This window comes from Salmo salar, chromosome 09 (assembly GCF_965601325.2).
Source record: "Salmo salar chromosome 09, fSalSal1, whole genome shotgun sequence".
Lineage (NCBI taxonomy): Eukaryota > Metazoa > Chordata > Actinopteri > Salmoniformes > Salmonidae > Salmo > Salmo salar.
Window position 1 is genome coordinate 155,867,213 of NC_138299.1, and position 23,389 is coordinate 155,890,601.

Below are 23,389 nucleotides of genomic sequence, written 5' to 3' on the forward strand. Positions count from 1 at the left end.
ATAAAATGTTTAATACCACCACACAACAATATTACAATGTACGTGTGTGTAGAGTGCGTGTGCTAGTGTGTGTGTGTGTGTGTGTGTGTGTGTGTGTGTGTGTGTGTGTGGGTCTTCACAGTCCCCGTTGTTCAACAAGGTGTATTTTTTACCTGTTTTTTTAAATCTGATTCTGCTGCTTGCATCAATTACCTGATGTGGAATAGAATTCCATGTAGTCATGGCTCTATGTAGTACTATGCGCCTCCCATAGTCTGTTCTGGACTTGCGAACTGTGACGAGACCTCTGGTGGCACGTCTTGTGGGGTATGTATGGGTGTCTGAGCTGTGTGCTAGTAGTTTAAACAGACCTCTGGTGGCACGTCTTGTGGGGTATGGATGGGTGTCTGAGCTGTGTGCTAGTAGTTTAAACAGACAGCTTGGTACATTCAGCTTGTCAACACTTCTTACAAAAACATGTAGTGAGGGCAAAAGATGGGGTGCACACAACATTAGGAATGTGTTCTTAATGTTTTGTACACTGTGTCGATAGGGTATTTATTGCACTATTTGACCATAGATGAAGAGCGTCCTCAGGTGGTATGTTTTATCTATTTGTTTTCGTCATCTTTTATATTTTCAACAACCAGAACAGTAGGTGGCAGTGTTCGTCATTTCCATTTACGATAGCCAAGGAGATCCCCACTGAAGAAAACTACGGCGACAACTTCCGTTCTAAAGACAGCTATTTCCGTGTTTGAGCTGACGCGTCGTTAGCGTTTTTCAAACCAGTTCTGCTCTTACGTGTCAGTCTTCTTTCACCGTAGAGCAAGAGACGGGTCGGTAACTTAGGAACAATGGCACCTAAAGGTAGCAGCAAACAGCAATCCGAGGAAGACCTTCTCCTCCAGGACTTCAGCCGGAACCTGTCTGCAAAGTCCTCCGCGCTTTTCTACGGCAACGCACTCATTGTGTCCGCAATTCCCATTTGTAAGTAGCAAGGCCAGACTGCTAATTGTATTTACCTAACATAACTAACTTACGTGGCATAACGAGACATATAGCTAGGTTTGCTAACCAACCTATGCCACCACTGGTTAATATATGTTACCCGGTTACTGTAACGTTTGCTACCTAGTTAGTATATGCCAGGTGAAGTTATCTAGTTAGCTAGTTAACGTTACTTGCTGAGATTGATATTGTGATTGTGTTGGGTATTAGCTACGTTATCCTAGACTTGATTAGCTAACAGTCACCTCATTGTAGGTAACTAACGTTAACTATTCTGTTCACTGTGGCACTACTATGTAACGCTAACTATCATAAACAGAGTAATTATTACTTATGTCAACTGTTGTGACCCTCCCTGTTTGTTTTCTTTCCTTGTTGTGGTTCAGGGCTGTTCTGGAGAATCTGGCACATGGACCTGGTCCAGTCAGCGGTCCTCTATGGAGTCATGACGCTGGTCAGCACCTACCTCGTGGCCTTCGCTTACAAAAACGTCAAGTTTGTCCTCAAACACAAGTAAGTTTATCATACAAACATGAACACTCACGTAAAACGATGGCCTCCGTGTTCTGCAATGCTTGGAGGTATGGTAAGTTTGTCATCAATCTGTAGTAGGTCAGTACCTTACTTCTAAATGTGCTTTATCTCTTGACCACAGAGTTGCCCAGAAGCGAGAGGATGCTGTCTCCAAGGAGGTGACAAGGAAACTCTCTGAGGCTGACAATCGCAAGATGTCTCGCAAGGAGAAGGATGAGAGGTCAGTCTGCCAGCCAGTCTGTGATTGGACAGATGACATGTCAATCACTCCTGAGTGGGTTACTGAGTTCTCTAGAAGACATTTCTTTCCCCTCTCAATTTCATGTTGTTGAAGCTGTAGGGGGTCTCACCCAAACAGCTACCCTTGGTGCCAGTCTGTGTCTGGTCTCTTTAATATAGCCTGGGTTCCTTTGTCTCTTTAATATAGCCTGGGTTCCTCTGTCTCTTCTAACCTCTTACATCTAGACGTTCCGCTAGCGGAACACCTGCTCCAATATCCAATGATAGGCGTGGCGCGAATTACAAATTCCTCAAAAATACAAAAACTTCAATTTTTCAAACATATGACTATTTCACAGCATTTTAAAGACAAGACTCTCCTTTATCTAACCACACTGTCCAATTTCAAAAAGGCTTTACAGCGAAAGCAAAACATTAGATTATGTCAGCAGAGTACCAAGCCAGAAATAATCAGACACTCATTTTTCAAGCTAGCATATAATGTCACAAAAACCCAGAAGACAGCTAAATGCAGCACTAACCTTTGATGATCTTCATCAGATGACACACCTAGGACATTATGTTATACAATACATGCATGTTTTGTTCAATCAAGTTCATATTTATATCAAAAAACAGCTTTTTACATTAGCATGTGACGTTCAGAACTAGCATACCCCCGCAAACTTCCGGGGAATTTGCTAACAATTTACTAAATTACTCACGATAAACGTTCACAAAAAGCATAACAATTATTTTAAGAATTATAGATACAGAACTCCTCTATGCACTCGATATGTCCGATTTTAAAATAGCTTTTTGGTGAAAGCACATTTTGCAATATTCTAAGTACATAGCCCAGGCATCACGGGCTAGCTATTTAGACACCCGGCAAGTTTAGCACTCACCAATATCAGATTTACTATTATAAAAGTTTGATTACCTTTTGTTGTCTTCGTCAGAATGCACTCCCAGGACTGCTACTTCAGTAACAAATGTTGGCTTGGTCCAAAATAATCCATCGTTATATCCGAATAGCGGCGTTTTGTTCGTGCGTCCCAGACACTATCCGAATGGTAAAGAAGGGTCGTGCGCATGGCGCAATTCGTGACCAAAAAAATCTAAATATTCCATTACCGTACTTCGAAGCATGTCAACCGCTGTTTAAAATCCATTTTTATGCCATTTTTCTCGTAAAAAAGCGATAATATTCCGACCGGGAATGTCCATTTAGCTAAACAGAGGAAAGAAAACAAAGCTTTCGGTCGACGCGGGCACGAGCCTGAGTCTCACAGTACTGTAATCAGCCACTACCCAAACGCGCTACTTTGTTTCAGCCAGAGCCTGCAAAGCCACGATTCAGCTTTTTGCCGCCTTCTGAGAACCTATGGCAGCCGTAGGAAGTGTCACGGGACAGCTAAGATCCTCACTCTTCAATAAACAGAGACAAGAAGAACGACACCTTGTCAGACAGGCCACTTCCTGCATGAAATCTTCTCAGGTTTTTGCCTGCCATATGAGTTCTGTTATACTCACAGACACCATTCAAACAGTTTTAGAAACTTTAGAGTGTTTTCTATCCAAAGCCAATAATTATATGCATATTCTAGTTACTGGGCAGGAGTAGTAACCAGATTAAATCGGGTACGTTTTTTATCCAGCCGTGAAAATACTGCCCCCTAGCCATAACAGGTTAAACCCTATTCTCAAGTACATGCTCATATGGTTGAACTCTTCCTTCCCTATGTTAGGATCCTGTGGAAAAAGAACGAGGTAGCTGATTATGAGGCAACCACTTTCTCCATCTTCTATAACAACACTCTGTTCCTGGTCCTCGTCATCATCGCCTCCTTCTTCCTGCTGAAGAACTTCAACCCCACCGTGTATCCCATTTAAGCACGTTCATCATCAATTTAAATAGACAGGTAAAGTTCCAGTAGGAACTATGGGTGCTTTACTAAAGCTGAAAATAGATGGATGTTCCTTTACTAATAAATAATAGTTATTTTACTAATAGTGATTGAGGCGTGACTCGCATCCTGGCATTCTCATCGTCCTGTTGTGATATAGTACTCGTAGAGGAAACTTATTTGCTTATTCATTGGCTGTAGTCTGTGGCCTAGCCAATCACTGGTTGGTTCATATACAGATTTTGTATTGAATCTTCAGGTTGCCACAGCTGTATTCTATTTACATGTCTGGATTGCTGTTTACCTCTGGCTGAAAAATGTCTGAGAAGTGGGTGGGTGGGGTTTAGTGGAGATGCTGAATTTAATGTAATTTAAAAATATATATATTTTACCTTCGTTTAACCAGGTAGGCAAGTTGAGAACAAGTTCTCATTTACAGCTGCGACCTGGCCAAGATAAAGCAAAGCAGTTCGACACATACAACAACACAGAGTTACACATGGAGTAAAACAAACATACAGTCAATAATACAGTACAAAAACAAGTCTATACAATGTGAGCAAATGAGGTGAGATAAGGGAGGTAAAGGCAATAAAAAGGCCACGGTGGCGAAGTAAATACAATATAGGAATTAAAAAACACTGGAATTGTAGATTTGTAGTAGGTGAATGTGCAAAGTAGAAATACTGGGGTACAAGGGAGCTAAATAAATACAGTAGGGGATGAGGTAATTGTTTGGGCTATTTATAGATGGGCTATGTACAGGTGCAGTGATCTGTGAGCTGCTCTGACAGCTGGTGCTTAAAGCTAGTGTGGGAGATAAGTGTTTCCAGTTTCAGAGATTTTTGTAGTTCGTTCCAGTCATTGGCAGCAGAGAACTGGAAGGAGAGGCGGCCAAAGGAGGAATTGGCCCTGGGGGTGACCAGTGAAATACACCTGCTGGAGCGCGTGCTACGGGTGGGTGCTGCTATGGTGACCAGCGAGCTGAGATAAGGCTCTTTACCTAGCAGGGTCTTGTAGATGACCTGAAACCAGTGGGTTTGGTGACGAGTATGAAGCGAGGGCCAACCAACGAAATCTGTGTGTGTAGGAGATTCTTATTGCTGACCCATATACGGTATGTAGCTAAGCCTGAAGCGTTATTCCCTCGCACTACTTGCCTGCCATTTCCTCCGAGATATGTTTTTTTTTCCTTAACCCATTGTTCTCCAGTAACTACATCCTGTCCATCAGTGCCTCATCTGGCCTCATCGCCCTGCTGTCCACTGGATCCAAGTAAAGGAGGAAAGAAAGAAAGAAATGAACAACTGAGAAGAGGGTTTGGGTCAGGGTGGGCTGGGGTGAAGCTAGGATGAGGGAATGGGGTTTGGGTCAGGGTGGGCTGGGGTGACGCTAGGGGAGGGAATGGGGTTTGGGTCAGGGAGGGAATGGGGTTTGGGTCAGGGAGGGCTGGGGTGACGCTAGGATGAGGGAATGGGGTTTGGGTCAGGGAGGGCTGGGGTGACGCTAGGATGAGGGAATGGGGTTTGGGTCAGGGAGGGCTGGGGTGAAGCTAGGAGGAGGGAATGGGGTTTGGGTCAGGGAGGGCTGGGGTGAAGCTAGGAGGAGGGAATGGGGTTTGGGTCAGGGAAGGCTGGGGTGAAGCTAGGAGGAGGGAATGGGGTTTGGGTCAGGGTGGGCTGGGGTGACGCTAGGGGAGGGAATGGGGTTTGGGTCAGGGAGGGAATGGGGTTTGGGTCAGGGAGGGCTGGGGTGACGCTAGGATGAGGGAATGGGGTTTGGGTCAGGGAGGGCTGGGGTGACGCTAGGATGAGGGAATGGGGTTTGGGTCAGGGAGGGCTGGGGTGAAGCTAGGAGGAGGGAATGGGGTTTGGGTCAGGGAGGGCTGGGGTGAAGCTAGGAGGAGGGAATGGGGTTTGGGTCAGGGAAGGCTGGGGTGAAGCTAGGAGGAGGGAATGGGGTTTGGGTCAGGGAAGGCTGGGGTGAAGCTAGGAGGAGGGAATGGGGTTTGGGTCAGGGAGGGCTGGGGTGAAGCTAGGAGGGTGAATGGGGTTTGGGTCAGGAGGGGCTGGGTGAAGCTTGGATATTTTTTGTAATGATAGAGAGAGGGAGAATTAAAATAATAATTGTATCATTTCAGCTGTAAGTCTTCATGAAATTCATGATCAAATGTCTGGAGGTCACTCCAGGTCACTCTGTCCTTCACATTTTGTACTAATTAAAGTGGCCAGATCAAGAACCAGTGTGTGTGTGTGGTTATTATTGTCAACCAGCAAATAATCAAGAAACTGATTTACATTTCCAGGAATGAAACACCAATAGATTTCATCAGCATTATGCATTTATTAATGAAGTGTCATATTAATTTTTACACTGAATGAGAATATAAACACATGTGAAGTGTTTTCATGAGCTGAAATAGATCCCAGAAATGTTCCATACAAACAAAAAGCTTATTTCTCTCAAATGTTGTGGCAAATTTGTTTACCTCCCTGTTAGTGAGCATTTCTCCTTTGCCAAGATAATCCTTCCACCTGAAAGGTGTGGCATATCAAGAAGCTGATTCAACACCATAATCATTACACAGGTGCACCTTATGCAGGGGACAAAAGGCCACTCTAAAATGTGCAGTTTTTTCACACAAAACAATGTCATGTTTTCAGGGAGCGTGTAATTGGCATACTGACTGCAGAAATGTCCACCAGAGCTGTTACCAGAGAATTCAATGTTAATTTCTCTACCATAAACTGCCTCCGTTGTTTTAGAGAATTTGGCAGTACGTCCAACCGGCCTCATAACACAAACCATGTGTATGGTGTTGTGTAGGTGAGAGGTTTTCTGAGTGCCCCATGGAGTTATGGTATGGACACGCATAAGCTACAGACAAAACACAATTGCATTTTATCGATGGCAAGTTTAATTCACAAACATACTGTGACGAGATCCTGAGGCCCATTGTCGTGTCATTTATCCGCCGCCATCGCCTCATGTTTCAGCATGATAATGTACGGCCCCGTGTCGCAAGGATCTGTACACAATTCCTGGAAGCTGAAAATGTCCCAGTTCTTCCATCGCCTGCATACTCACCAGACGTCACCCATTGAGTATGTTTGGGATGATCTGAATCGACGTCTACGACAGCGTGTTCCAGTTCCCACCAATATCCAGCAACTCTGCACAGCCGTTGAAAAGGAGTGGGACAACATTACACAGCTGCATGATGCAAATGGTGGTTACACCCAGATACTGACTGGCTTTCTGATCCAACACCTTTTATCTGTGACAGATGCATATCTGTATTCCCAGTCATATGAAATCCATGGATTAGGGCCCAATTATTATTATTTTTTTCAATTGACTGATTTCCGTGTATGAACTCGGTCAAATCTGAAATTGTTGCGTGTTATATTATTGTTCTATATATACGCTATTTACAGACAGGTCACTGTTCTCATGGCAGGAAATACGTACATTAATGATCAGGATAGATGGATGGACACTGATGTTTATGTCAGTAATATAGTTCAGGGTGTCCCAAACTCAGTCCCCCCTCCCCCACCCACCCACCCAAGGGTGCACGTTTTGGTTTTTGCCCTAGCACCACACAGCTAATTCAAATAGCCAACTCCTCGTCAAGCTGTGATGATTTGAATTAACTGTGTAGTGCTAGGGCAGAAGAACAAAAATGCACGCAGAGGGAGATCCAGGACCGAGTTTGGGAAACCCTGATTTATAGTTGGTAAATCCTCTCTTCTGATGACTTTACATACTGTAGAAAACAACACTTTTATAACGGTCTGATATATTCTAATACAGTAGTTTACATTGTCAGTCTGGGCTAAACGGGTAAACCCAGGAGCTGAGCTGGACTTGGATCAGCACCAAACAGCCATGGATGTATTGTGCTGCTGAGAGAGGAGAAACAGTAGAACACTATTTACACAATACTTATAGGTTCTTTACACAATACTTATAGGTTATTTACACAATACTTATAGGTTATTTACACAGTACTTATAGGTTATTTATAGAATACTCATAGGTTCTTTATAGAATACTTATAGGTTATTTACACAATACTTATAGGTTCTTTATAGATTACTTATAGGTTCTTTATAGAATACTTATAGGTTATTTACACAATACTTATAGGTTCTTTATAGATTACTTATGGGTTATTTACACAATACTTATAGGTTATTTATAGAAAACGTATAGGTTCTTTATAGAATACTTATAGGTTCTTTATAGAATACTTATAGGTTCTTTATAGAATACTTATAGGTTCTTTATAGAATACTTATAGGTTCTTTATAGAATACTTATAGGTTCTTTATAGAATACTTATAGGTTATTTATAGATTACTTATGGGTTATTTATAGAATACCTATAGGTAGTTTTTAGGTTATTTATAGAATACTTCTAGGTTATTTATAGAATACTTTAGTTTCATCTGCAACAAAGGGGGCTTGAGGTCTGTTCTGCTTACGTTACAAGGTTTGCCCCATAAAGTTTAATATATACACCCCTGAAAGTAAAAAAAATCTAAACACACAGAAGAAACTTATTTTCACGTGCTATTATAGAATAGGTATAGGCCTTTACATCTTTCTAAATACTTCACCTATCTTTCACATTATCTAACAAGCAACACCCACAGGTAACATTGGTCTGGTGGCAGGTCATGTCACAGAGTGGCTTGTGCTATCCCAGATTCCCGTCAGCAACCAAAGATGCAGGTTCAAATTACAGGCAGGAGGAGGAGAGGCAGGATTCTCCTCTATGGATGCAGACAGAGAGTATACAGTACAGTACAGGAGGCCACCTGCTCACTCAGACAGACACTATACAGGACAGTAGGCCACTGGGAGAATCTTAATTGCATTTCCTTGACTCCCAGCGTCCTCTCCTCCTTCTCAAAACGTATTGGATGAGAAAGTCACAGGTCCCTCCCCTCGAACATTCTCCTCCAATGGGTTTTGAGAAGGAGGCGAGGAGAGAGGATGAAAGGAGTCAAGGGGGAGAATCTCAATTACATACTCCTCGCCTCCTATCTCCTCGCCTCCTTCTCAAAACCCATTGGATGAGAAAGCCAGAGGTCTCTCCCCTCTGACCTTCTCCTCCAATGGGTTTTGAGAAGTTGGTGAGGAGAGAGGATGCGAGGAGTATGGAATTGAGATTCTCCTGCGCTCTCTCACGAAGAATCTATTGAAGCTATTGGATAGCAGTTTCTCATACGACCAGATGGGGGCGACAACATGCACATTCTTCCCCTCACAGACAGAACAAATGCCTGTCGCTGAAACTCACTGTCCCAGGGTGCTCTGCTTTGCGAGGTCAAACAGTGGTCAAATGCAGTATACTGGCTGGAGAGAGGAGTTTGTTTTCAAAATGCATTCTTACGGTATATTCTAAGTAGTATCCCCTTTCTGTGTTGTTTTGTATAATGTGCCTTTGAAGAGAAAGTCCAGGCACACCAGAGAGGGGAAGCATGCATCTACATGGTTAATAAACTCAGTAGTTAGAATATCTACTGATAGAGTAAGCTGAGCTGGAGCTGGTCTAGGCAGAGGGTTAGCATGGTTAGGCTGAACTGAGCTTGGTTACACTGGACTAAGAAGGCTGGGGCTGAGCTGAGCAGGCCTGAACTGGGCTGGATTAGACTGAGCGGAAACCCCATGGAGGCTGAACCCAGGTGGTTGGTGGAACCGGATCCACAGTGGTTGTACAGTAGTGGTTCTGCTTCCTCCTGGGTGTCTAGGAGCGATACTCCTTCTTACTGTACGGTTTGTTCTCCAGTATGTGATCAATCTCCGACACCACATGAGACGTCATCTTTGGAAGGAACTGTGGAAAATAGCAGAATGTGTGAGGACATGTTTTCCTACGTTTTCAGACACACAATGTCCTGACAAGACACCAGGAAAACAAGGCATTTTATTTTTTCATGTCCTGAATTTGTTAAAATGCTATTTTAGACTTAAGAGTTAGGTTTAGGGTTAGGAATTAGGGTCAGAAGTTAGGGTGCGATTTACGAGTTAGCAAAAATAGGATTTTGAATGGGAATACATTTTTACTAATCAAAAGTGTGTGTGTCTGCGTTGTTACCTGTATGGCACCTAGGTTCTCCGTTAGCTGCTCTGGACTGGAGGATCCCAGGAGGACTGAGCTCACCCCCTCGTTCCTTAAACACCAGGCTAGGGAAGGAGAGAAGGAAGGAGGGAGGAAATGAGAGAGCGGAGGACAGTTATGGGTTGTTTAATGTAGTGTGACGTTAATGGAATTCCTCATAGAAATGTGAATGTACTGTTGGCATCCACTTGGTGGCGCTCTACCATCATTAATAGTAAAGTACTGAAACAAAGTAGCGTGCATGTGTGTGATTGCACGCCAATGCTCCTCTCTCTCACCCACGGCCAGCTGTGGGAGTGTACAGCCCAGCTTCTCAGCGATGTGTCCCAGCTCCTTCAGCTTAGCCTGCTGTTTCCTCCCATCCTCACTCACTATCTTCTCCTTTAACCACTGGTACGACTGCAGAGAGAGAGAGAGAGACAGAGAGAGAAGAGAAAAGAGGGAGTGAGAGAGGGAAAGAGTGGAGATAGAGAGAGAGCGACAGGGAAAGAGATGGAGAGTGAGAGAGGGAAAGAGAGGAGAGAGGGAAAGAGAAGAGAAAAGAGGGAGAGAGAGAGAGAAGAGAGAGAAAGAGAGAGAGAGCGACAGGGAAAGAGTGAAGAGGGAGAGTGAGAGACAGAGAGGTGGCAGTGGATCAACCAGGTCGCTCAAGGCGGTATTCAACGTCCGTCCAGGTGCCCAGGATGTTGAGAGATGACTTAATGGGTTTAAGCGGATGGGCGAAGCCGCGAGCTCCGGCTAGGCACTCGTTTTTAATCTGTTGTTTTAACTCTAGCCCAAACTTTAACCCTTACCTTAACCATTTGGAGTTAATGCCTAAACTTAACCTGCAATTTTTTTTGGAGAAATGTCGAATTCTGCAGTGAGACTGTGAGAGGTTGTTGAGTGGATACAGGGCATACCTTCATGGATGCCCTGGAGGTTTCTGGGATGCCGTTCTGGTACTTCCCTGTGATGATGCCACAGGCCAGCGGAGACCACGTCATCGCCCCAACACCTGTCACCATGGAGACCAGAGGGAATGTGGAAACAGAGAGGGAGGGAGTGAGTGACAAAAAGCTGTGAGATCTATTATCACTGTCAATCAGACAGACACCAATCAGACGCTCTGAGGAAATCATGAAATCCTCGGTCTGAACCCCAGCAGATGTTAGGGGAGTGTTCAGGAAGATGTTATCATATCACTTTATTACAATCATCAATCATATAAGGATTGATTAGAACCCCGCAGCAGATGGGAGGATGGTTGTGTGAACCTCCAGCATATGCGAGAGAAGGGGGCGTGATCAGCTTGGATGATTGACACATGCCTATCTTGTGGTAGAGTTCTGGAAGCTGGACCTCCACCTTCTCCCTCTGGAAGAGATGGTACTCAGCCTGCTCACATACCGGAGGGATCAGGTTAAACTGTCTGGCCACAGAGTACGCCTCCTAGAGAGAGAGGGAGAGAGAATTGGATCGAGGGAGAGAGAGAGAGAGAATTGGATCGAGAGAGAGAATTGGATTGAGAGAGAGAGAGAGAGAGAATTGGATCGAGAGAGAGAGAGAGAGAGAATTGGATCGAGAGAGAGAATTGGATTGAGAGAGAGAATTGGATCGAGAGAGAGAATTGGATCGAGAGAGAGAGAGAAATGGATCGAGAGAGAATTGGATCGAGAGAGAATTGGATCGAGAGAGAGAGAGAATTGGATCGAGAGAGAATTGGATCGAGAGAGAGAGAATTGGATTGAGAGAGAGAGAATTGGATCGAGAGAGAGAGAATTGGATCGAGAGAGAGAGCAAGCGAGAGAGAGAGAATTGGATCGAGAGAGAGAGCAAGCGAGAGAGAGAATTGGATCGAGAGAGAGAGCAAGCGAGAGAGAGAGAGAGAGAGAGAGTTTTTAATCAAAATTCATGAATTATACTGTATTCAGCTCATTTAGATTAGTCTATATTTCACACACCAATTCACTTGCCTCGCATATCTAGGTTTCCATATGTGCGTTTGCAAAAATAAATGCCATAGAGAATACATGTACAATGTTCATTGCTTTCTTAAACATTAGCATAACCACTTTTATCTGCTACAGGCCTGTAGCTGTGGTGGGTGGGGCTGGTTTGCCTCTCGGTTCTGTTCCCCTGTCTGTGTAAACCACTGCATTATAGATGCCGTCTAAATTACAGTGCTTTCATCTGAGCTGCTACACTACAAAATTCACCCTAATCACAATCAACACAACGTCATGAGCAGCGCTTAACACAGACTGACGGAGAACGAGAGGAAAAGGACGAGAGGTTGTTGACAACAGAAAAGCCTGGGGATGCTTTAGCAATCAGTCGTTATCAGGCTTCTTTCAGGACATGTAGTTAGCCACCACCTCTCCGATTCTCCTCCTTCTCCTCCAAATCAGCCAGGACATAATAAGGTCCACAGACAGACAGCCTGTTCCCCCCAGTCTCCCCAGTGTTTCAGCACACAAACAAGAGCCTCCGAGGCTCTCTCCAAGGCTCTCTCCGAGGCTCTCTCCGAGGCTCTCTCCGAGGTTCTGAGGCTCTCTCAGAAGCTCTCTCCAAGGCTCTCTCCGAGGCTCTCTCCGAGGTTCTGAGGCTCTCTCTGAGGTTCTGAGGCTCTCTCTGAGGTTCTGAGGCTCTCTCAGAAGCTCTCTCCAAGGCTCTCTCCGAGGCTCTCTCCGAGGTTCTGAGGCTCTCTCTGAGGTTCTGAGGCTCTCTCAGAAGCTCTCTCCAAGGCTCTCTCCGAGGCTCTCTCCGAGGTTCTGAGGCTCTCTCTGAGGTTCTGAGGCTCTCTCAGAAGCTCTCTCCAAGGCTCTCTCCAAGGCTCTCTCCGAGGCTCTCTCTGATGTTCTGAGGCTCTCTCTGAGGTTCTGAGGCTCTCTCAGAAGCTCTCTCCAAGGCTCTCTCCGAGGCTCGCTCCGAGGCTCTCTCTGATGTTCTGAGGCTCTCTCTGAGGTTCTGAGGCTCTCTCAGAAGCTCTCTCCAAGGCTCTCTCCGAGGCTCGCTCCGAGGCTCGCTCTGAGGTTCTAAAGCTCTCTCTGAGATTCTGAGGCTCTCTCCGAGGCTCTCTGTGAGGCTCTTTCTGAGGCTCTCTCTGAGGCTCTCTCTGAGGCTCTCTCTGAGCCTCTCTCTGAGCCTCTCTCTGAGCCTCTCGCTGAGGTTCTGAGGCGCTCTCTGAGATTCTGAGGCGCTCTCGGAGGCTGTTTCTGAGGCTATTTCCGAGGCTTTCTCCGAGGCTCTCTCTCATGCTCTCTCTGATGCTCTCTCTGAGGTTCTGAGGCTCTCTCGGAGGCTCTCTCGGAGGCCTCCACAGATTATTGACTGCCTTTGAGGGCTCACAGACTTGCTGTATGAGCCTGATCTGTAATGAGAGTTTTTGTGTGAGGACTGTAGAGAGGTTTTGTCACATTGGCTATGGGTCAGGGGTTAGGGGTTAAAGGTCATAGGGTTAACTCACCATGATCTCCATGGCTGTCCATCGAGACGTCCCCCAGTACATGGACATCCCCTGGTTGATCACATACGTCATGGCTCTCACAATCTCTGAGGAGATAAGGACATCAATCAATCAATCAATCAATCAATCAATCAATCAATCTTCCATTCCTGTGGCGGTCCTCATGAGAGACAGTTTCATCATAGCTCTTGATGGTCTTTGCGACTGCACTTGAAGAAACTTTCAAAGTTCTTGAAATGTTCCGTATTGACTGACCTTCATGTCTTAAAAGTAATGATGGACTGTTGTTTCTCTTTGCTTATTTGAGCTGTTCTTGCCATAATATGGACTTTGTCTTTTACCAAATAGGGCTATCTTCTGTATACCAATCCTACCTCGTCACAACACAACTGATTGGCCCAAATGCATTAAGAAGGGAAAAAAAATCATAATTGAAATGCATTCCAGGTGAAGCTCATGAAGCTGATTGAGAGAATGCCAAGAGTGTGCAAAGCTGTCATCAAGGCAAAGGGTGGCAACTTTGAAGAATCTCAAATATAAAATATATTTTGATTTGTTTAACACTTCTTTGCTTACTACATGATTCCATATGTGTTATTTCATAGTTTTGATGTCTTCACTATTATTCTACAATGTAGAAAATATAAAAAATAAAGAAAAACCCTTGAATGAGTAGGTGCTCTAAAGCTTTTGACCGGTAGTGTATATATACTGTATATAAGAGGAGGCTGGTGTGTGGATACAATGAGCCCATCCTCTTGCTTGTCCCACCAGCCTCCGCTGCTGTATATTATTGCCACCAGCAATATAATATATACATATGTATATATACCACCAGGGGGAACTGTAGTCTTCCTGCCTGGGTTGTACTACTGGACTGGCAATGACCCAACGATCCCTGAAGGCCACCTACCCATTCTCTGAGCCCTCTCTCTCTCCTCCTGACAATACATTCCTTCACACTTCTCTAATGAGCCCACTAATGACCAGGGACAGGCTAAAGTGCTAACGTGCTACAAACCGTCAGTACATTATTAATGAAGCAATTAGCTCCAACACTAGCATCTGGACTATAACACACTATGAGGGGAGCCTTAGATGTTATTGTTCTCAGCCTTGTGTAGCGGGTACCTATCAGGACCAGGGGAGGGGTAATGATGAGGGAAAGTACAGATCGAGAGAGAGAGAGAAGAAGCTCTACCTTGAGAAAGATACCCTGACCCCGAGCGGGTCAGACCAGACCTCTTCATTTTATAACCCCACAGACGAGCAACCCCAAGACCCCTTCATTACATAAACCCACAGACGAGCAACCCCCAGACCTCTTCATTATATAACCCCACAGACGAGCAACCCCAAGACCCCTTCATTACATAAACCCACAGACCAGCAACCCCAAGACCTCTTCATTATATAACCCCACAGACGAGCAACCCCAAGACCCCTTCATTACATAAACCCACAGACGAGCAACCCCCACACCTCTTCATTATATAACCCCACAGACGAGCAACCCCAAGACCCCTTCATTACATAAACCCACAGACGAGCAACCCCAAGCGGAAAGTCAACCTCCCAGCACAGAGTACTACTCCCTCATTGAAATGAGGGATAAATTCACCCGGCTGGAGGTAAGGCAGGTGGAGCTGGAACAACAGGTGATAACTAGACCTGGAGGTGTAGAGAGACATATCTGCACTCTGGAGTGAGACATCTAAAAGAGAAAGAGCTGGAAGAGGAGAAGAACAAAGCACTAGAGGAGAGGATCAGACTGCTGGAGGAGAGGGTGAGGGGGATGGCGTGTGAGAACAACCCATTTGAGAGGTGACCACACCTGCAGAGAAACCAGCAGAACAGCCCACCTCAGCTCCCGACAAAAGTCTCGACACCACAGCAGAACAGTCCACCCCAGACCCTGACCATAGCGTCGACAACACTGGGTGACAGACAAATGATGGCCAAGGCCAGGGGATCCCACTCCATCTCAGCACCCCCCCTGTCAGCCACCCTGATAGCCCTCCTGACTAACACCCCACACCCACTGAGGACATACACAAGCCACAGACTGTACTCCTTATGGACTCAAACGGGAAAGATAAGAATTTTTTTTTTTTTCCCAAACAGAGTGTCTGAACTCTGGTGTCCAAACACCCACTCTAGACCTTCTGTCTGAGGACAAACTAGGCCCAACCAGTTACATAATAAACAAAGGCACAAACAACCTGAGAGCACAGCAGGAAAGGGTGGCCACAGCACTCAAGGGACTGATTGAAATAGTTAACCACTTGTGAGTTGGGGAAAGTTATCTCCACCCTGCTACCACGAAAAGCCTTCCACCCTGCTACCATACAGCGGCTAAACGCAAGTATTTCCCATGACTGCCTCATAACCAAATGTTAACCTGGCATTTCAAAACAGAAGAAAATTAACATTGACAAATGGTTTGATGAAAAATGCAAAAACCTAAATAAGAAATTCAGAAACCTGTCCAACCAAAAACATAGAGACCCAGAAAACCAGAGTCTACGCCTTCACTGTGGTGAATCACTAAAATACACTACGAAAAGAAGAACAGCACGTCAGAAAGCAGCTCAATGTAATTGAAGAAGCCATAGACTAACCACTTCTGGGAAAATTATCTATTCAAAATGGAGATGTATGGGTAAACCACTTTTCCAATCTTTTTGGCTCTATAACAAAGAACAGCAAATACAAATCTTAGAATCAACTATTAAAGACTACCAGAACCCACTGGATTATCCAATTACCTTGAAGGAACTACAGGACAAAATAAAAACCCAGGCCAAAAAGGAAGCAGGTGAAACATTTTAATAAAACAAAACCAAGAACATGCCACTAACACAAGGCAGTATGCCAATACACAAGAACAATACCAACTGGTGAGTGAATATGGGAGAGCGACATATAAAAGGGAGGAAATGATGAAGGTAATTGAGTCCAGGTGTGAATCATAATGATTCATAGGTGCACGTAATGATGAATCCCAGGACCGGTGGTTAGTACTCCGGCGACATTGTACGCCAGAGGGGAGGAGCAGACGTGACAGTAAACACACCCGGACGTGCGGCTCCAGTCACAGGATGACGCCAACCAGGGTTACGACCCCGAGGAGCGGCTCGGTCTTGGGTGGCGAAGGTGGAAATCACAGATGATGTTGGGTTCCAGAATGTCCTCCACCGGAACCCAACAATGCTCCTCTGGGCCATACCCCTCCCAGTCCACCAGATACTGGAGCCAACCCCAGTATCTTTGGGGCGGCAGATAGCCTAGTGGTTAGCGCATTGGACTAGTAACCGGAAGGTTGCAAGATTGAATCCCCAAGCTGACAAGGTCAAAATCTGTCGTTCTGCTCCTGAACAAGTCAGTTAACCCACTGTTCCTAGGCCGTCATTGAAAATAAGAATTTGTTCTTAACTGACTTGCCTAGTTAAATAAAGGTAAATAAATGAAAACCCCACGACGTCGGAAGTCCAGTAGTGATCTGACAGCGTGCGCTGGGCTCCCCTCGATGTCCAGGGGGGGTGGAGGTGTGTCGTGGGGGACAGCATCAGCTAGGGTACCAGGAACCACTGACCTGAGAAGGGAGACATGAAAAGAGGGTGAGATACAGTAGTGACTGGGTAATTGCAACCTGTATGTCACCTTGAAGCTCAGTTTCTTGCAGGCAGAGTGAGAGGTTCCTTCTGACAATGGATGGTGCACTGGAGTCTCGCATGCGCATTGTTCCACACCTCCTCCACACGCCGGAACCGGAACCACTCATCTACCGCAGGAGCCGCGGTCTGGCCCGGGGTCAACGGGGCCAGGGCCGGAAACCCACTCTGGAAGGGGTTCAACCCAGTGAAGGAGCAACGTAGAGAGTTCTGGGCATACTCTGCCCAAGGAACAAAACGTCCCAGCTCACTCTGCCAGACCTGACAGTAACTCCTCTGGAACCTCCCCAGCTCCTGATTCATCCTTTCCACCTGCCCGTTCCGCTCACATCCGGGTATCAGTCTCAGTCTAACAGTGTCCCCGAGCTTCTCCAAGAAGGCCTTCCATACTCGGGATGTGAATTGGGGGCCACAGTCTGAGACAATGTCTTTTGGAAGGCCATAATGCTGGAAGACCTGCTGGAAGAGTGCATCAGCAACCTGGAGAGCAGTGGGAAGACCAGGAGGAGGGATTAAATCATCTTGACTTGGAGAATCTATCCACTACCACCAGAATTGTGGTGAAACCATCAGAAGGGGGAAGATCAGTAACAAAGTCAATGGATAGATGGGACCAAGGTCGCTGAGGCATGGGAAGCGGCAGGAGCTTCCCTGCTGGAGCATTCCGGGGGAACTTGGTTTGAGCACACATGGAACTGGAGTTGACATACCGTGTAACATGCTGCATCAAGGTAGGCCACCAGTATTTCTCAGGGATGGAATGGATGGTGTGATAAATACCTGAATGTCCAGCAACGACAGCTGTGTGTGCCCAGGTCAGCAGCAGATCCCTTATCCTTGTGGGAATGTAGATGCACGCGGGAGGACAATTCCGGGATGTAGGCTCCCTCTCTAGAGCCTGGCAGATTTCCACAGCTATGTCCCAAACCACTGGACCCACGACTCGGGAGGATGGGATTCGTAGATACGGGACAGGGCATCGGCCTTGATGTTCTTAGAACCTAGGCGATAGGTCAACGTGAAGTCGAACCTGGTGAAGAAGAGGGCCCACTTTGCGCTGATTCAGACTCCTCACTGTCCTTATGTACTCAAGGTCCCGATGGTCGGTGAGGATGACAAATGGTTCCTTGGCACCTTCCAGCCAGTGTCACCACTCCTCTAATGCCAACTTCACCTCCAAGAGCTCCCGATCACTGACATTGTCATTCCTCTCTGCGGGGGACAACACAAGTGGGTCCCCCTATCTTTGTGACAAAACTGCCCCCACACCCACCACCGATGCGTCCACCTCAACCACAAAAGGTAGCGTGTGATCTGGATGTTTTAGCAAGGGGGCGGAGGTGAAATGCCCCTTGAGGAGACGAACCTCGTTGGCTGCTGGAGACCAAACCAACCTACGAGGCCCACCCTTGAGGAGGGAGGGGAGAGGGGCAGCGTCGGCGCTGAAGTTCGTGATGAAGCGGTGGTAAAAGTTGGAAGCCACTTGGTGGTTGGGACTGGCCATGACCTTACCGCATCTACCTTCTTGTCCTCCATCCTCACTCCCTGCGGGCTGATTTGGTAGCCCAAGAAGGAGACAGCCCTCTGGTGGAATTGGCACTTCTTCGCCTTGACGAGCAGGCGGTTAGCCAAGGGGCATCCTAGGACTGCTCGGACGTGACTGATGTGAACCTTCATGTTGGTTGAGAAGATCAGGATGTCATCGATGTAGTACACAATCACCTGATAGCCGAGCATGTCCCTGAACACCTCGTTGACAAATGCCTGGAACACTGACGGAGCATTGGCTAAGCCAAACGGCATAACCAAGTACTTGTAGTGACCAGACATCGTGCTGAATGCCGTCTTCCACTCATCCCTCTCCCGGATGCGAATGAGATTGTAGGCACTCCGCAGGTCCAGTTTTGTGAAGAACCGGGCCCCGCAGAGCTGCTCGGTGGTTGACGGCACCAGCGGGAGAGGGTACAGATACTTCTTGGTGATGTCATTGAGTCCCCGGTAATCAATACAAGGGTGTAATCCTCAAACCTTGGCCACAAAGTAGTAACCAGCCGACGCAGGGGACGTGCACCTGCAGATGAAACTCTGTTGCAGTGCCTCTTGAATGTGGATATCATAAGGTGAATGCACCAATTTGTAAGTCGCTCTGGATAAGAGCGTCTGCTAAATGACGTAAATGTAAATGTAAATGTAGTCCTCCATGGCCTGGGTCTCAGCCACTGACAGAGGGTAGATGCGTGGAGGTGTAGCACCAGAAAACAGGTCAATGGCACAGTCCCAGGGGTGATGAGGAGGGAGACAGGTAGCGCGGGTCTTGGAGAAAACCTCCCTTAGATCCTGATATTCCTCCGGGATGTGGGGCTGGAGGGCAACCACAGGACTCTCAACCGATGTGGAACCACAGGGGACAGGAAAGCAGGTCTTCGGGAATACAGGTGACCAGTCGGTGATTCTCATCCTCAACCATGAGATGTAGGGTTATGGCGCTGAAGCCAAGGTAGGCCAAGGATGATCTTGTGAACTGATGATGAAGGGAATGTTTTCCTGGTGATTGGGTGAAGGTGAGTGGTTTGGTGATGTGTGTGATGGTTCCGGATCCTAGAGGCCAACAGTCAAGACCTTGAACCGGAAAAGGAGAGGAGAGCGAGTAGGTAGTAATATTGAGAGAGGCGGCAAGGGTCTGATCCATAAAGTTCCCTGAGGTGCCGGAATCCACTAAAGCTGTAGACACAGGGCATGAGGGACAGTCAGCCAGAGTGATGGGTACTAAAAAGAGTCTAACAGGAAGAGCAGTAGATGAATACTCACTCCTGGTGCAGGGGATTTAACATCACGTGACCATCCCTCTGCTCTAGTGGATCCCGGATTCTGAAGTGACGGACACCGCTGGTACTTGTGCTCTCCCTGGCCATAGTACAGACAGCATCCCAGCTGTATCCGTCTGTGTCATTCCACCGCGGGAAGGTGTGTGACCTCTACCTCCATGGGCTCAGGCTCTGATCCCGAACACTCGCCGAAGGATGGAGAGAAGGAATGGCGATGCTGACACTCCCAGAGGATGTTATCCAGATGGATGGCCATTGCAATGAGGTTGAGGTTCGGGGTGAGGTTGTCATCTCAGCAGGCCAGTTTCGTCTGGACCTCTTCGCGCAGACATCTTCTAAATAACATGCTGAGCTCCGGCTCATTCCATCCACTGGAAGCTGCTACTGTCTGGAAGGTAAGCTCATAATCAGCAGCCATCTGATTCCCCTGCTGGAGCTGAAGTTCACCTCCCTTTCTGCCCTCCACAGGATGATGATCGAAAATACAATCAAACAGAGCCATGAACCCATCGAGCTTCTCTCTCTCAGATGGCCGTAACCCATTCCAATGCCCGCCCAGTCAGCAGAGAAATAACCGTGGCAACCTTAGACCTCTCGGTGGTGGGAGCTCCCATCTAATGTGCGAAATAGAGGGAGCACTGAAGGAGGAAGCCATGGCATTCAGATGGTGTCCCGTCATATTTCTCCGGGAGGGATAGACGGGCATCGCTGACCTGAGCGGGTTGCTGAATAGGCTGGTGTGCTGACTCGTTGGGTAAACTGGCACTAGAAAATCCTCTGCTGTTGAGACGTTGTAGACTGAGGAGAACATCATGCATAGCCGTCCCAAGTTGAGCCAGCTGATCATGGTGTTGATGAAGAAGGTTACCTTGTTCATTGATCGTCTGGGAGATATCAGGTTGTCCTGCTGCTTCCATATTTTGAGTTGGTATTCTGTAATGATGGGGCGGTGAGTCGGAAGCAGGTGAAACATTTTATTAAAACGACAAAACCAAGAACACGCCACAAACATGAGGCAGTACCCCGATACACAAGAAAAATACCAACTGGTGAGTGAACATGGGAGAGTGACATATAAAGGGGAGGGAATAATGAAGGTAATGGAGTCCAGATGTGAATCACGTAATGATGAGTGCCAGGTGTGCGTAATGATGAGTGCCAAGACCAGTGGTTAGTACTCTGGCGACATAGTACGCCAGAGGGGAGGAGCAGGAGTAGACAGGACAATGAAATTATAAAATATACAGACAAAAAATTTAAATTGGCTATTCTTAAACTCTTTAACATCATCCTTAGCTCTGGCATCTTCCCCAATATTTGGAACCAAGTACTGATCACCCTAATCCACAAAAGTGGAGACAAATTTGACCCCAATAACTACCGTGGGATATGCGCCGACAGCAAACTTGGGAAAATCCTCTGCATTATCATTAACAGCAGACTTATACATTTTCTCAGTGAAAACAATGTACTGAGCAAATGACAAATTGGCTTTTTACCAAATTATCATACGACAGAAGATGTATTCACCCTGTACACCCTAATTGACAAACAAACAAACCAAAACAAAGGCAGTCTTCTCATGCTTTGTTGATTTCAAAAAAGCCTTTGACTCAATTTGGCATGAGGGTCTGCTATATAAATTGATAAAAAGTGATGTTGGGGAAAAGCATATGACATTATAAAATCCATGTGCACAAACAACAAGTGTGCGGTTAAAATTGCCAAAAAACATACACGTTTCTTCCCACAGGGCCGAGGGTTGAGGCAGGGATGCCGCTTAAGCCCCACCCTCTTCAACATATATATCAACGATTTGGCGGGGGCACTAGAACAGTCTGCAGCACCCGGCCTCCCCTTACTAGAATCTGAAGTCAAATGTCTACTGTTTGCTGATGATCTGGTGCTTCTGTCACCAACCAAGGAGGGCTTACAGCAGCACCTAGATCTTTTGCACAGATACTGCCAGACCTGGGCCCTGACAGTAAATCTCAGTAAGACAAAAACAATGGTGTTCCAAAAAAGGTACAGTCGCCACGATCACAAATACAAATTCCATCTAGACACCGTTGCCCTAGAGCACACAATAAACTGTACATACCTTGGCCTAAACATCAGCGCCACAGGTAACTTCCACAAAGCTGTGAATGATCTGAGAGACAAGGAAAGAAGGGCCTTCTATGCTATCAAAATGAACATAAAATTCGACATACCAATTAGGATCTGTCAAAAAATACTTCAATCAGTTATAGAACCCATTGCCCTTTATAGTTGTGAGGTCTGGGGTCCGCACACCAACCAAGAATTCACAAAATGGGACAAACACCAAAATTAGAATTCTGCAAAAATATACTCCGTGTACAACGTAAAACACCAAATAATGCATGCAGAGCAGAATTAGGCCGATACCCGCTAATGATCAAAATCCAGAAAAGAGCCGCTAAATTCTACAACCACCTAAAAGGAAGCGATTCCCAAACCTTCCATAACAAAACCATCACCTACAGAGTGATGAACCTGGAGAAGAGTCCCTAAGCAAGCTGGTCCCGGGGCTCTGTTCACAAACACAAACAGGCCCACAGAGCCCCAGGACAGCAACACAATTAGACCCAACCAAATCATGAGAAAACAAAAAGATAATTACTTGACACATTGGAATGAATTAACAAAAAAACTGAGCAAACTAGAATGCTATTTGGCCCTTAACAGAGAGTACACAGTGGCAGAATACCTGACCACTGTGACTGACCCAAACTTAAGCAAAGCTTTGAATATTTTGAATAATGTATACTGTATTTGACTGTATACCCTGTTGATGCATGGACCGGTTGGGGTTTTACTTAACCTTCTTAAACGGTATTTGAATGCTTGGTTTGTTAAATGTGATACGCCGTATGTAACTGCCATTTCTATAGTTTACTCCGCTACTTCAGTCATCTCTCTCCTCTCTCTCTCTCTCTATACTGCTTTCCACACAGACCTACCCCTTAGTTGTTTCTTGACCACAAGACACATTTTTCAGTCTGCACGGTCAATGCAGCGCATACAACAATGTTGATGACTATGATACTGTTTCCACTTTGCTATAGAAGCGTTCTATAATTACACTATTAGTTTGTGTTTATTACACCTGCAACAGCTAGTTTGTCTTTTCTTTGCAAGTTGTGCTTCAGTCGTGTTAGCCGCTAAATGTAATTGCTAGTTAGCTGGCTACTAGTGGCTAGCTAGCTAATACATGTACTGGTCAGAGCAAATGTAGCTAGCTATACAGCCTGATACCAGTGATGGTGTAGGCGTAAATCAGCATGTTGTTTGTGCAACAGTATCTTCTAAATAAAAGAGAGATCGGTGAAGCATGAATATGTTAGCGACATGAAATAGCTAAAAGAAAACATTTAATGTATCCAAAGAGTATAGGGACCCTTAGAAAACACTGACCAACACTTTGGTTCCTCCCCTGTCACAATAACTCCTCCCTGGAATTTTCATTTGTTGTCATGTCAAACAACACTGTGTTCAAAGTGCCCACTATAATCTTCTGACTATAGAATTAGAAATATCATTCTTTTTCCATGATTCCAACAGTTGACCCAAGTGTTTTGATCTAAATCACAAGTCAAATCGTAATTGCAACATTTGGTTAAAAATAAGGCCCA

At 45.9% G+C, this 23,389-nt stretch overlaps 2 protein-coding genes across 2 annotated transcripts in view; one reads left to right on the forward strand and one right to left on the reverse strand.

Annotated features, from left to right (window-relative positions):
* The first annotated feature begins 681 nt into the window (after positions 1 to 681).
* On the forward strand, positions 682 to 5,892 carry LOC106613255 (translocon-associated protein subunit gamma). The gene is made up of 5 exons (XM_014215339.3): positions 682 to 969; positions 1,377 to 1,503; positions 1,646 to 1,744; positions 3,495 to 3,626; positions 4,866 to 5,892. Exons 1-5 carry the CDS (start codon positions 837 to 839, stop codon positions 4,930 to 4,932), a joined length of 558 nt encoding a protein of 185 aa, XP_014070814.1. The 5' UTR covers positions 682 to 836; the 3' UTR covers positions 4,933 to 5,892.
* An 80-nt stretch (positions 5,893 to 5,972) lies between these two features.
* The window catches only part of kcnab1a (potassium voltage-gated channel subfamily A regulatory beta subunit 1a), a 132,983-nt gene continuing 115,566 nt past the window's right edge, over positions 5,973 to 23,389 (reverse strand). Inside the window, exons 9-14 of the mRNA XM_045724825.2 lie at positions 13,235 to 13,320; positions 11,097 to 11,217; positions 10,689 to 10,783; positions 10,065 to 10,185; positions 9,763 to 9,851; positions 5,973 to 9,501 (exon numbers count right to left, since the gene is read on the reverse strand). Of these exons, the coding sequence (XP_045580781.1) occupies positions 9,412 to 9,501; positions 9,763 to 9,851; positions 10,065 to 10,185; positions 10,689 to 10,783; positions 11,097 to 11,217; positions 13,235 to 13,320 (602 nt within the window). The 3' untranslated portion in view covers positions 5,973 to 9,411. The remainder of the gene's footprint in view (positions 9,502 to 9,762; positions 9,852 to 10,064; positions 10,186 to 10,688; positions 10,784 to 11,096; positions 11,218 to 13,234; positions 13,321 to 23,389) is intronic.